Here is a 14760-nt window from a genome sequence, read left to right on the forward strand (position 1 = left end):
ACAGACACACAGAGACACACAGAGATACACACAGACACAGAGATACACAGAGATACACACATACACACGCAGAGAGAGACACACGCAGAAAGACACACACAGAGAGACACACACAGACACACACGCAGAGACACGCAGAGATACGCAGAGACACACGCAGAGAGACACACAGACACACACAGACACACGCAGAGACACACACAGAGACACACACACAGAGACACACACAGAGACACACACAGACACACGCAGAGACACGCACAGAGACACACACAGAGACACACACAGACACACACAGAGACACACACAGACACACACAGAGACACAGAGAGACACACACACACAGAGACACACACAGAGACACACACAGAGAGACACACACAGAGAGACACACACACAGAGACACACACACAGACACACACAGAGACACACACAGAGACACACAGAGACATACACAGACACACACAGAGACACACACAGAGAGACACACACAGAGACACACACAGAGACACACACACACAGAGAGACACACACAGAGACACACAGACACACACAGAGACACACACAGAGACACTCGCAGAGAGACACACAGAGACACACACACAGAGAGACACACACACAGAGAGACACACACAGAGACACACACACACACAGAGACACACACAGAGAGACACACAGAGAGACACACACAGAGACACACACACAGAGACACACAAACACAGAGATACACACAGAGATACACACACACAGAGACACAGAGATACACAGAGATACACACAGAGACACAGAGACACACACACAGAGACACACAGACACACACAGAGATATACACACAGAGACACAGAGATATACACACACAGAGACACATAGATACACACAGAGATACACAAACACACAGACACACAGAGACACACAGAGATACACACAGACACAGAGATACACAGAGATACACACATACACACACAGACACACACAGACACACAGAGACACACAGAGATACACAAACAGACAAAGACACACAGACACAGATATACAAAGGGATACACAGAGATACACACAGACACAGAGATACACACAGAGACACAAAGAGACACACAGAGACACACAGATATATACATAGAGATACACACAGAGACACACAGAGATACACACAGACACAGAGACACACACAGACACAGAGATACACAGAGACACACAGACACACAGAGACACGCACAGACACAGAGACACGCACAGAGACACACAGAGACACGCACAGACACACAGACACGCACAGACACAGAGACACACAGAGATACACACAGACACACACAGACACACACAGAGACACACAGACACACAGACACGCACAGACACAGAGATACACACAGACACACACAGAGATACACACAGTCACACAGACACAGAGACACACACACACAGACACAGAGATACACACAGAGACACTCAGAGACATCCACAGACACAGAGAGGCACAGACACACAGAGACACAGAGACACACAGAGACACAGAGACACACAGACACACAGACACACAGAGAGGCACAGACACAGAGACACACAGACACACAGACACACAGAGACACACACACACACAGAGACACACACAGACACAGAGACACACACAGACACACAGACACACAGACACCCACAGACACACAGAGACACACAGAGATACACACAGACACAGAGACACACACACAGACACAGAGACACACGCAAAGGAAAAGATAAAGTTCCCCCATCCTGTGTAGGGCCAAGTGCAGAGGGGGGTGAGGGGGTGGGGGCTCCTCACGTGACTCCAGCCGGCGCGGTAGACGAAGGGGAGCGTGAAGGCAACGAGCGAGCAGAGAACCACCGTGGTCATGAAGCTGCGGTGGAGCTGTAGAGAGACACAGAGACACAGTGAGACAGAGACAGTGAGACACAGACACAGAGACACAGACAGAGAGACACAGAGACAGAGAGACAGACAGAGAGACAGAGAACCACGGTGGTCATGAAGCTGCGGTGGAGCTGTAGAGAGACACAGAGACACAGTGAGACACGGAGACACAGAGACAGAGACAGAGAGAGACAGTGAGACAGACAGATAGACAGAGAGAGATGGAGAGAGACAGAGATGGAGAGAGACAGTGAGACAGAGACAGAGAGACAGTGAGACAGAGACAGACAGTGAGACAGAGAGACAGACAGAGAGACAGTGAGACAGAGCGACAGAGATGGAGACAGAGAAATAGAGAGATGGAGAGAGACACAGACAGAGACAGTGAGAGAGACAGTTAGACAGAGACAGAGAGACAGACAGAGACAGTGAGACAGAGATGGAGAGATGGAGAGACAGTGAGACAGAGAGACGGAGATGGAGACAGAGAGACAGAGAGACAGACAGAGACAGTGAGACAGAGATGGAGAGACGCAGAGAGGGTTCAGGGTGAGGTTTCACCAGGGATTCTACATCCCACCCCGAGCCCCCCGGTGACCTCAGCGTTCATGGGTAAGTCTCACCTAGAACCAGACTTTGTACCCCCCAGATGTAGTGTGTAAGTCTCACCTAGAACCAGACTTTGTACCCCCAGATGTAGTGTGTAAGTCTCACCTAGAACCAGACTTTGTACCCCCAGATGTAGTGTGTAAGTCTCACCTAGAACCAGACTTTCTACCCCCCAGATGTAGTGTGTAAGTCTCACCTGAACCAGACTTTGTACCCCCAGATGTAGTGTGTAAGTCTCACCTAGAACCAGACTTTGTACCCCCCAGATGTAGTGTGTAAGTCCCACCTAGAACCAGACTTTATACCCCAAGGTGTAGTGTGTAAGTCTCACCTAGAACCAGACTTTATACACCCAGATGGAGTGTGTAAGTCTCACCTAGAACCAGACTTTATACCCCCAGATGTAGTGTGTAAGTCTCACCTAGAGCCAGACTTTGTACCCCCAGATAGAGTGTGTAAGTCTCACCTAGAACCAGACTTTGTACCCCCAGATGTAGTGTGTAAGTCTCACCTAGAACCAGACTTTGTACCCCCAGATGTAGTGTGTAAGTCTCACCTAGAGCCAGACTTTGTACCCCCAGATAGAGTGTGTAAGTCTCACCTAGAACCAGACTTTGTACCCCCAGATGGAGTGTGTAAGTCTCACCTAGAACCAGACTTTGTACCCCAAGATGGAGTGTGTAAGTCTCACCTAGAACTAGACTTTCTACCCCCAGATGTAGTGTGTAAGTCTCACCTAGAACCAGACTTTCTACCCCCAGATGTAGTGTGTAAGTCTCAACTGGAACCAGACTTTATACCCCCCAGATGTAGTGTGTAAGTCTCACCTAGAACCAGACTCTCTACCCCCAGATGGAGTGTGTAAGTCTCACCTAGAACCAGACTTTGTACCCCCAGATGTAGTGTGTAAGTCTCACCTAGAACCAGACTTTATACCCCCAGATGTAGTGTGTAAGTCTCACCTAGAGCCAGACTTTGTACCCCCAGATGGAGTGTGTAAGTCTCACCTAGAACCAGACTTTGTACCCCCAGATGTAGTGTGTAAGTCTCACCTAGAACCAGACTTTGTACCCCAAGATGGAGTGTGTAAGTCTCACCTAGAACTAGACTTTCTACCCCCAGATGTAGTGTGTAAGTCTCACCTAGAACCAGACTTTCTACCCCCAGATGTAGTGTGTAAGTCTCAACTGGAACCAGACTTTATACCCCCCAGATGTAGTGTGTAAGTCTCACCTAGAACCAGACTCTCTACCCCCAGATGGAGTGTGTAAGTCTCACCTAGAACCAGACTTTGTACCCCCAGATGTAGTGTGTAAGTCTCACCTAGAACCAGACTTTATACCCCCAGATGTAGTGTGTAAGTCTCACCTAGAACCAGACTTTCTACCCCCAGATGTAGCGTGTAAGTCTCACCTAGAACCAGACTTTGTACCCCCAGATGGAGTGTGTAAGTCTCACCTAGAACCAGACTTTCTACCCCCAGATGTAGTGTGTAAGTCTCACCTAGAACCAGACTTTGTACCCCCAGATGTAGTGTGTAAGTCTCACCTAGAACCAGACTTTCTGCCCCCAGATGGAGTGTGTAAGTCTCACCTAGAACCAGACTTTCTACCCCCCAGATGTAGTGTGTAAGTCTCACCTAGAACCAGACTTTGTACCCCCAGATGTAGTGTGTAAGTCTCACCTAGAAATAGACTTTGTACCCCCAGATGTAGTGTGTAAGTCTCACCTAGAACCAGACTTTCTACCCCCCAGATGTAGTGTGTAAGTCTCACCTAGAACCAGACTTTGTACCCCCCAGATGTAGTGTGTAAGAATCACCTAGAACCAGACTTTCTACCCCCCAGATGTAGTGTGTAAGTCTCACCTAGAACCAGACTTTGTACCCCCAGATGTAGTGTGTAAGTCTCACCTAGAACCAGACTTTCTACCCCCAGATGTAGTGTGTAAGTCTCACCTAGAACCAGACTTTGTACCCCCCAGACGTAGTGTGTAAGTCTCACCTAGAACCAGACTTTATACCCCCAGATGTAGTGTGTAAGTCTCACCTTGAACCAGACTTTGTACCCCCAGATGTAGTGTGTAAGTCTCACCTAGAACCAGACTTTATACCCCCAGATGGAGTGTGTAAGTCTCACCTAGAACCAGACTTTATACCCCCAGATGGAGTGTGTAAGTCTCACCTAGAACCAGACTTTGTACCACCAGATGTAGTGTGTAAGTCTCAACTGGAACAAGACTTTGTACCCCAGATGTAGTGTGTAAGTCTCACCTAGAACCAGACTTTGTACCCCCAGATGTAGTGTGTAAGTCTCACCTAGAACCAGACTTTGTACCCCAGATGTAGTGTGTAAGTCTCACCTAGAACCAGACTTTGTACCCCCAGATGGAGTGTGTAAGTCTCACCTAGAACCAGACTTTGTACCCCCAGATGGAGTGTGTAAGTCTCACCTAGAACCAGACTTTATACCCCCCAGATGGAGTGTGTAAGTCCCACCTAGAACCAGACTTTGTACCCCCAGATGTAGTGTGTAAGTCTCACCTAGAACCAGACTTTGTACCCCAGACGTAGTGTGTAAGTCTCACCTAGAACCAGACTTTACACCCACAGATGTAGTGTGTAAGTCTCACCTAGAACCAGACTTTGTACCCCCAGATGTAGTGTGTAAGTCTCACCTAGAACCAGACTTTCTACCCCCAGATGTAGTGTGTAAGTCTCAACTGGAACCAGACTTTATACCCCCCAGATGTAGTGTGTAAGTCTCACCTAGAACCAGACTCTCTACCCCCAGATGGAGTGTGTAAGTCTCACCTAGAACCAGACTTTGTACCCCCAGATGTAGTGTGTAAGTCTCACCTAGAACCAGACTTTATACCCCCAGATGTAGTGTGTAAGTCTCACCTAGAACCAGACTTTCTACCCCCAGATGTAGCGTGTAAGTCTCACCTAGAACCAGACTTTGTACCCCCAGATGGAGTGTGTAAGTCTCACCTAGAACCAGACTTTCTACCCCCAGATGTAGTGTGTAAGTCTCACCTAGAACCAGACTTTGTACCCCCAGATGTAGTGTGTAAGTCTCACCTAGAACCAGACTTTCTGCCCCCAGATGGAGTGTGTAAGTCTCACCTAGAACCAGACTTTCTACCCCCCAGATGTAGTGTGTAAGTCTCACCTAGAACCAGACTTTGTACCCCCAGATGTAGTGTGTAAGTCTCACCTAGAAATAGACTTTGTACCCCCAGATGTAGTGTGTAAGTCTCACCTAGAACCAGACTTTCTACCCCCCAGATGTAGTGTGTAAGTCTCACCTAGAACCAGACTTTGTACCCCCCAGATGTAGTGTGTAAGAATCACCTAGAACCAGACTTTCTACCCCCCAGATGTAGTGTGTAAGTCTCACCTAGAACCAGACTTTGTACCCCCAGATGTAGTGTGTAAGTCTCACCTAGAACCAGACTTTCTACCCCCAGATGTAGTGTGTAAGTCTCACCTAGAACCAGACTTTATACCCCCAGATGTAGTGTGTAAGTCTCACCTTGAACCAGACTTTGTACCCCCAGATGTAGTGTGTAAGTCTCACCTAGAACCAGACTTTATACCCCCAGATGGAGTGTGTAAGTCTCACCTAGAACCAGACTTTATACCCCCAGATGGAGTGTGTAAGTCTCACCTAGAACCAGACTTTGTACCACCAGATGTAGTGTGTAAGTCTCAACTGGAACAAGACTTTGTACCCCAGATGTAGTGTGTAAGTCTCACCTAGAACCAGACTTTGTACCCCCAGATGTAGTGTGTAAGTCTCACCTAGAACCAGACTTTGTACCCCAGATGTAGTGTGTAAGTCTCACCTAGAACCAGACTTTGTACCCCCAGATGGAGTGTGTAAGTCTCACCTAGAACCAGACTTTGTACCCCCAGATGGAGTGTGTAAGTCTCACCTAGAACCAGACTTTATACCCCCCAGATGGAGTGTGTAAGTCCCACCTAGAACCAGACTTTGTACCCCCAGATGTAGTGTGTAAGTCTCACCTAGAACCAGACTTTGTACCCCAGACGTAGTGTGTAAGTCTCACCTAGAACCAGACTTTACACCCACAGATGTAGTGTGTAAGTCTCACCTAGAACCAGACTTTGTACCCCCAGATGTAGTGTGTAAGTCCCACCTGGAACCAGACTTTGTACCCCCAGATGGAGTGTGTAAGTCTCACCTTGAACCAGACTTTGTACCCCCAGATGTAGTGTGTAAGTCTCACCTAGAACCAGACTTTGTATCCTCAGATGTAGTGTGTAAGTCTCACCTTGAAGCAGACTTTGTACCCCCCAGATGTAGTGTGTAAGTCTCACCCAGAACCAGACTTTGTACCCCCCAGATGTAGTGTGTAAGTCCCACCTAGAACCAGACTTTGTACCCCCAGATGTAGTGTGTAAGTCTCACCTAGAACCAGACTTTGTACCACCAGATGTAGTGTGTAAGTCTCACCTAGAACCAGACTTTCTACCCCCAGATGTAGTGTGTAAGTCTCACCTGGCACGAGACTTCCTACCACCAGATGTAGTGTGTAAGTCTCAACTAGAACCAGACTTTGTACCCCCAGATGTACTGTGTAAGTCTCACCTGGAACGAGACTTCTTACCCCCAGATGTAGTGTGTAAGTCTCACCAAGAACCAGACTTTGTACCCCCCAGATGTAGTGTGTAAGTCTCACCTTGAACCAGACTTTGTACCCCCAGATGTAGTGTGTAAGTCTCACCTAGAACCAGACTTTGTACCCCCAGATGTAGTGTGTAAGTCTCACCTAGAACCAGACTTTGTACCCCCAGATGGAGTGTGTAAGTCTCACCTAGAACTAGACTTTATACCCCAGATGTAGTGTGTAAGTCTCACCTAGAACCAGACTTTGTACCCCCAGATGTAGTGTGTAAGTCTCACCTAGAACCAGACTTTCTACCCCCAGATGTAGTGTGTAAGTCTCACCTAGAACCAGACTTTGTACCCCCCAGATGTAGTGTGTAAGTCTCACCTTGAACCAGACTTTGTACCCCCAGATGTAGTGTGTAAGTCTCACCTAGAACCAGACTTTGTACCCCCAGATGTAGTGTGTAAGTCTCACCTAGAACCAGACTTTCTACTCCCAGATGTAGTGTGTAAGTCTCACCTAGAACCAGACTTTGTACCACCAGATGGAGTGTGTAAGAATCACCTGGAACCAGACTTTGTACCCCCAGATGTAGTGTGTAAGTCTCACCTAGAACCAGACTTTATACCCCCCAGATGTAGTGTGTAAGTCTCACCTGGAACCAAACTTTCTGCCCCCAGATGTAGTGTGTAAGTCTCACCTGGAACGAGACTTCCTACCCCCAGATGTAGTGTGTAAGTCTCAACTAGAACCAGACTTTGTACCCCCAGATGTAGTGTGTAAGTCTCACCTGGAACGAGACTTCCTACCCCCAGATGTAGTGTGTAAGTCTCACCAAGAACCAGACTTTGTACCCCCCAGATGTAGTGTGTAAGTCTCACCTTGAACCAGACTTTGTACCCCCAGATGTAGTGTGTAAGTCTCACCTAGAACCAGACTTTGTACACCCAGATGTAGTGTGTAAGTCTCACCTAGAACCAGACTTTGTACCCCCAGATGGAGTGTGTAAGTCTCACCTAGAACTAGACTTTATACCCCAGATGTAGTGTGTAAGTCTCACCTAGAACCAGACTTTGTACCCCCAGATGTAGTGTGTAAGTCTCACCTAGAACCAGACTTTCTACCCCCAGATGTAGTGTGTAAGTCTCACCTAGAACCAGACTTTGTACCCCCCAGATGTAGTGTGTAAGTCTCACCTTGAACCAGACTTTGTACCCCCAGATGTAGTGTGTAAGTCTCACCTAGAACCAGACTTTGTACCCCCAGATGTAGTGTGTAAGTCTCACCTAGAACCAGACTTTCTACTCCCAGATGTAGTGTGTAAGTTTCACCTGGAACCAGACTTTCTGCCCCCAGATGGAGTGTGTAAGTCTCACCTAGAACCAGACTTTCTACCCCCAGATGTAGTGTGTAAGTCTCTCCTAGAACCAGACTTTGTACCACCAGATGGAGTGTGTAAGTCTCACCTGGAACCAGACTTTCTACCCCCAGATGTAGTGTGTAAGTTTCACCTGGAACCAGACTTTCTGCCCCCAGATGTAGTGTGTAAGTCTCACCTAGAACCAGACTTTGTACCACCAGATGGAGTGTGTAAGTCTCTCCTAGAACCAGACTTTGTACCACCAGATGGAGTGTGTAAGTCTCACCTGGAACCAGACTTTCTACCCCCAGATGGAGTGTGTAAGTCTCACCTGGAACCACACTTTGTACCACCAGATGGAGTGTGTAAGTCTCACCTAGAACCAGACTTTCTACCCCCAGATGTAGTGTGTAAGTTTCACCTGGAACCAGACTTTCTGCCCCCAGATGTAGTGTGTAAGTCTCACCTAGAACCAGACTTTGTACCACCAGATGGAGTGTGTAAGTCTCTCCTAGAACCAGACTTTGTACCACCAGATGGAGTGTGTAAGTCTCACCTGGAACCAGACTTTCTGCCCCCAGATGTAATGTGTAAGTCTCACCTAGAACCAGACTTTGTACCACCAGATGGAGTGTGTAAGTCTCTCCTAGAACCAGACTTTGTACCACCAGATGGAGTGTGTAAGTCTCACCTGGAACCAGACTTTCTACCCCCAGATGGAGTGTGTAAGTCTCACCTGGAACCACACTTTGTACCACCAGATGGAGTGTGTAAGTCTCACCTAGAACCATACTTTCTACCCCCAGATGTAGTGTGTAAGTTTCACCTGGAACCAGACTTTCTGCCCCCAGATGTAGTGTGTAAGTCTCACCTAGAACCAGACTTTGTACCACCAGATGGAGTGTGTAAGTCTCTCCTAGAACCAGACTTTGTACCACCAGATGGAGTGTGTAAGTCTCACCTGGAACCAGACTTTCTGCCCCCAGATGTAATGTGTAAGTCTCACCTAGAACCAGACTTTGTACCACCAGATGGAGTGTGTAAGTCTCTCCTAGAACCAGACTTTGTACCACCAGATGGAGTGTGTAAGTCTCACCTGGAACCAGACTTTCTACCCCCAGATGGAGTGTGTAAGTCTCACCTGGAACCACACTTTGTACCACCAGATGGAGTGTGTAAGTCTCACCTAGAACCAGACTTTATACCCACCAGATGGAGTGTGTAAGAATCACCTGGAACCAGACTTTATACCCCCCAGATGTAGTGTGTAAGTCTCACCTAGAACCAGACTTTGTACCACCAGATGGAGTGTGTAAGTTTCACCTGGAACCAGACTTTCTGCCCCCAGATGTAGTGTGTAAGTCTCACCTAGAACCAGACTTTCTACCCCCAGATGTAGCGTGTAAGTCTCACCTAGAACCAGACTTTGTACCCCCAGATGTAGTGTGTAAGTCTCACCTAGAACCAGACTTTGTACCCCCAGATGGAGTGTGTAAGTCTCACCTAGAACTAGACTTTATACCCCAGATGTAGTGTGTAAGTCTCACCTAGAACCAGACTTTGTACCCCCAGATGTAGTGTGTAAGTCTCACCTAGAACCAGACTTTCTACCCCCAGATGTAGTGTGTAAGTCTCACCTAGAACCAGACTTTGTACCCCCCAGATGTAGTGTGTAAGTCTCACCTTGAACCAGACTTTGTACCCCCAGATGTAGTGTGTAAGTCTCACCTAGAACCAGACTTTGTACCCCCAGATGTAGTGTGTAAGTCTCACCTAGAACCAGACTTTCTACTCCCAGATGTAGTGTGTAAGTTTCACCTGGAACCAGACTTTCTGCCCCCAGATGGAGTGTGTAAGTCTCACCTAGAACCAGACTTTCTACCCCCAAATGTAGTGTGTAAGTCTCTCCTAGAACCAGACTTTGTACCACCAGATGGAGTGTGTAAGTCTCACCTGGAACCAGACTTTCTACCCCCAGATGTAGTGTGTAAGTTTCACCTGGAACCAGACTTTCTGCCCCCAGATGTAGTGTGTAAGTCTCACCTAGAACCAGACTTTGTACCACCAGATGGAGTGTGTAAGTCTCTCCTAGAACCAGACTTTGTACCACCAGATGGAGTGTGTAAGTCTCACCTGGAACCAGACTTTCTACCCCCAGATGGAGTGTGTAAGTCTCACCTGGAACCACACTTTGTACCACCAGATGGAGTGTGTAAGTCTCACCTAGAACCAGACTTTCTACCCCCAGATGTAGTGTGTAAGTTTCACCTGGAACCAGACTTTCTGCCCCCAGATGTAGTGTGTAAGTCTCACCTAGAACCAGACTTTGTACCACCAGATGGAGTGTGTAAGTCTCTCCTAGAACCAGACTTTGTACCACCAGATGGAGTGTGTAAGTCTCACCTGGAACCAGACTTTCTGCCCCCAGATGTAGTGTGTAAGTCTCACCTAGAACCAGACTTTGTACCACCAGATGGAGTGTGTAAGTCTCTCCTAGAACCAGACTTTGTACCACCAGATGGAGTGTGTAAGTCTCACCTGGAACCAGACTTTCTACCCCCAGATGGAGTGTGTAAGTCTCACCTGGAACCACACTTTGTACCACCAGATGGAGTGTGTAAGTCTCACCTAGAACCAGACTTTATACCCACCAGATGGAGTGTGTAAGAATCACCTGGAACCAGACTTTATACCCCCCAGATGTAGTGTGTAAGTCTCACCTAGAACCAGACTTTGTACCACCAGATGGAGTGTGTAAGAATCACCTGGAACCAGACTTTGTACCCCCAGATGTAGTGTGTAAGTCTCACCTGGAACCAGACTTTGTACCCCCAGATGGAGTGTGTAAGTCTCACCTGGAACCAAACTTTCTGCCCCCCAGATGTAGTGTGTAAGTCTCACCTAGAACCAGACTTTGTACCCCCCAGATGTAGTGTGTAAGTCTCACCTAGAAGCAGACTTTATACCACCAGATGGAGTGTGTAAGTCTCTCCTAGAACCAGACTTTGTACCACCAGATGGAGTGTGTAAGTCTCACCTGGAACCAGACTTTCTACCCCCAGATGGAGTGTGTAAGTCTCACCTGGAACCACACTTTGTACCACCAGATGGAGTGTGTAAGTCTCACCTAGAACCAGACTTTCTACCCCCAGATGTAGTGTGTAAGTTTCACCTGGAACCAGACTTTCTGCCCCCAGATGTAGTGTGTAAGTCTCACCTAGAACCAGACTTTGTACCACCAGATGGAGTGTGTAAGTCTCTCCTAGAACCAGACTTTGTACCACCAGATGGAGTGTGTAAGTCTCACCTGGAACCAGACTTTCTGCCCCCAGATGTAGTGTGTAAGTCTCACCTAGAACCAGACTTTGTACCACCAGATGGAGTGTGTAAGTCTCTCCTAGAACCAGACTTTGTACCACCAGATGGAGTGTGTAAGTCTCACCTGGAACCAGACTTTCTACCCCCAGATGGAGTGTGTAAGTCTCACCTGGAACCACACTTTGTACCACCAGATGGAGTGTGTAAGTCTCACCTAGAACCAGACTTTATACCCACCAGATGGAGTGTGTAAGAATCACCTGGAACCAGACTTTATACCCCCCAGATGTAGTGTGTAAGTCTCACCTAGAACCAGACTTTGTACCACCAGATGGAGTGTGTAAGAATCACCTGGAACCAGACTTTGTACCCCCAGATGTAGTGTGTAAGTCCCACCTAGAACCAGACTTTGTACCCCCAGATGTAGTGTGTAAGTCTCACCTAGAACCAGACTTTGTACCACCAGATGTAGTGTGTAAGTCTCACCTAGAACCAGACTTTCTACCCCCAGATGTAGTGTGTAAGTCTCACCTGGCACGAGACTTCCTACCCCCAGATGTAGTGTGTAAGTCTCAACTAGAACCAGACTTTGTACCCCCAGATGTACTGTGTAAGTCTCACCTGGAACGAGACTTCCTACCCCCAGATGTAGTGTGTAAGTCTCACCAAGAACCAGACTTTGTACCCCCCAGATGTAGTGTGTAAGTCTCACCTTGAACCAGACTTTGTACCCCCAGATGTAGTGTGTAAGTCTCACCTAGAACCAGACTTTGTACCCCCAGATGTAGTGTGTAAGTCTCACCTAGAACCAGACTTTGTACCCCCAGATGGAGTGTGTAAGTCTCACCTAGAACTAGACTTTATACCCCAGATGTAGTGTGTAAGTCTCACCTAGAACCAGACTTTGTACCCCCAGATGTAGTGTGTAAGTCTCACCTAGAACCAGACTTTCTACCCCCAGATGTAGTGTGTAAGTCTCACCTAGAACCAGACTTTGTACCCCCCAGATGTAGTGTGTAAGTCTCACCTTGAACCAGACTTTGTACCCCCAGATGTAGTGTGTAAGTCTCACCTAGAACCAGACTTTGTACCCCCAGATGTAGTGTGTAAGTCTCACCTAGAACCAGACTTTCTACTCCCAGATGTAGTGTGTAAGTCTCACCTAGAACCAGACTTTGTACCACCAGATGGAGTGTGTAAGAATCACCTGGAACCAGACTTTGTACCCCCAGATGTAGTGTGTAAGTCTCACCTAGAACCAGACTTTATACCCCCCAGATGTAGTGTGTAAGTCTCACCTGGAACCAAACTTTCTGCCCCCAGATGTAGTGTGTAAGTCTCACCTGGAACGAGACTTCCTACCCCCAGATGTAGTGTGTAAGTCTCAACTAGAACCAGACTTTGTACCCCCAGATGTAGTGTGTAAGTCTCACCTGGAACGAGACTTCCTACCCCCAGATGTAGTGTGTAAGTCTCACCAAGAACCAGACTTTGTACCCCCCAGATGTAGTGTGTAAGTCTCACCTTGAACCAGACTTTGTACCCCCAGATGTAGTGTGTAAGTCTCACCTAGAACCAGACTTTGTACACCCAGATGTAGTGTGTAAGTCTCACCTAGAACCAGACTTTGTACCCCCAGATGGAGTGTGTAAGTCTCACCTAGAACTAGACTTTATACCCCAGATGTAGTGTGTAAGTCTCACCTAGAACCAGACTTTGTACCCCCAGATGTAGTGTGTAAGTCTCACCTAGAACCAGACTTTCTACCCCCAGATGTAGTGTGTAAGTCTCACCTAGAACCAGACTTTGTACCCCCCAGATGTAGTGTGTAAGTCTCACCTTGAACCAGACTTTGTACCCCCAGATGTAGTGTGTAAGTCTCACCTAGAACCAGACTTTGTACCCCCAGATGTAGTGTGTAAGTCTCACCTAGAACCAGACTTTCTACTCCCAGATGTAGTGTGTAAGTTTCACCTGGAACCAGACTTTCTGCCCCCAGATGGAGTGTGTAAGTCTCACCTAGAACCAGACTTTCTACCCCCAGATGTAGTGTGTAAGTCTCTCCTAGAACCAGACTTTGTACCACCAGATGGAGTGTGTAAGTCTCACCTGGAACCAGACTTTCTACCCCCAGATGTAGTGTGTAAGTTTCACCTGGAACCAGACTTTCTGCCCCCAGATGTAGTGTGTAAGTCTCACCTAGAACCAGACTTTGTACCACCAGATGGAGTGTGTAAGTCTCTCCTAGAACCAGACTTTGTACCACCAGATGGAGTGTGTAAGTCTCACCTGGAACCAGACTTTCTACCCCCAGATGGAGTGTGTAAGTCTCACCTGGAACCACACTTTGTACCACCAGATGGAGTGTGTAAGTCTCACCTAGAACCAGACTTTCTACCCCCAGATGTAGTGTGTAAGTTTCACCTGGAACCAGACTTTCTGCCCCCAGATGTAGTGTGTAAGTCTCACCTAGAACCAGACTTTGTACCACCAGATGGAGTGTGTAAGTCTCTCCTAGAACCAGACTTTGTACCACCAGATGGAGTGTGTAAGTCTCACCTGGAACCAGACTTTCTGCCCCCAGATGTAGTGTGTAAGTCTCACCTAGAACCAGACTTTGTACCACCAGATGGAGTGTGTAAGTCTCTCCTAGAACCAGACTTTGTACACCAGATGGAGTGTGTAAGTCTCACCTGGAACCAGACTTTCTACCCCCAGATGGAGTGTGTAAGTCTCACCTGGAACCACACTTTGTACCACCAGATGGAGTGTGTAAGTCTCACCTAGAACCAGACTTTCTACCCCCAGATGTAGTGTGTAAGTTTCACCTGGAACCAGACTTTCTGCCCCCAGATGTAGTGTGTAAGTCTCACCTAGAACCAGACTTTGTACCACCAGATGGAGTGTGTAAGTCTCTCCTAGAACCAGACTTTGTACCACCAGATGGAGT

General features: G+C 47.7%; 1 protein-coding gene across 2 annotated transcripts in view; it reads right to left on the reverse strand.

Annotated features, from left to right (window-relative positions):
• LOC116958379 (putative ferric-chelate reductase 1) overlaps window positions 1–14760 on the reverse strand; it is a 71167-nt gene that overhangs the window by 18388 nt on the left and 38019 nt on the right. For both annotated transcript variants that reach the window (XM_076056526.1, XM_076056527.1), the window contains exon 11: window positions 1796–1882. In XM_076056526.1, coding sequence (XP_075912641.1) covers window positions 1796–1882 — 87 coding nt within the window. The remainder of the gene's footprint in view (window positions 1–1795; window positions 1883–14760) is intronic.

This window comes from Petromyzon marinus, chromosome 76, assembly GCF_048934315.1.
Source record: "Petromyzon marinus isolate PM22_M1 ecotype Great Lakes invasive population chromosome 76, UKy_Petmar_22M1.pri1.0, whole genome shotgun sequence".
Taxonomy (NCBI): domain Eukaryota; kingdom Metazoa; phylum Chordata; class Hyperoartia; order Petromyzontiformes; family Petromyzontidae; genus Petromyzon; species Petromyzon marinus.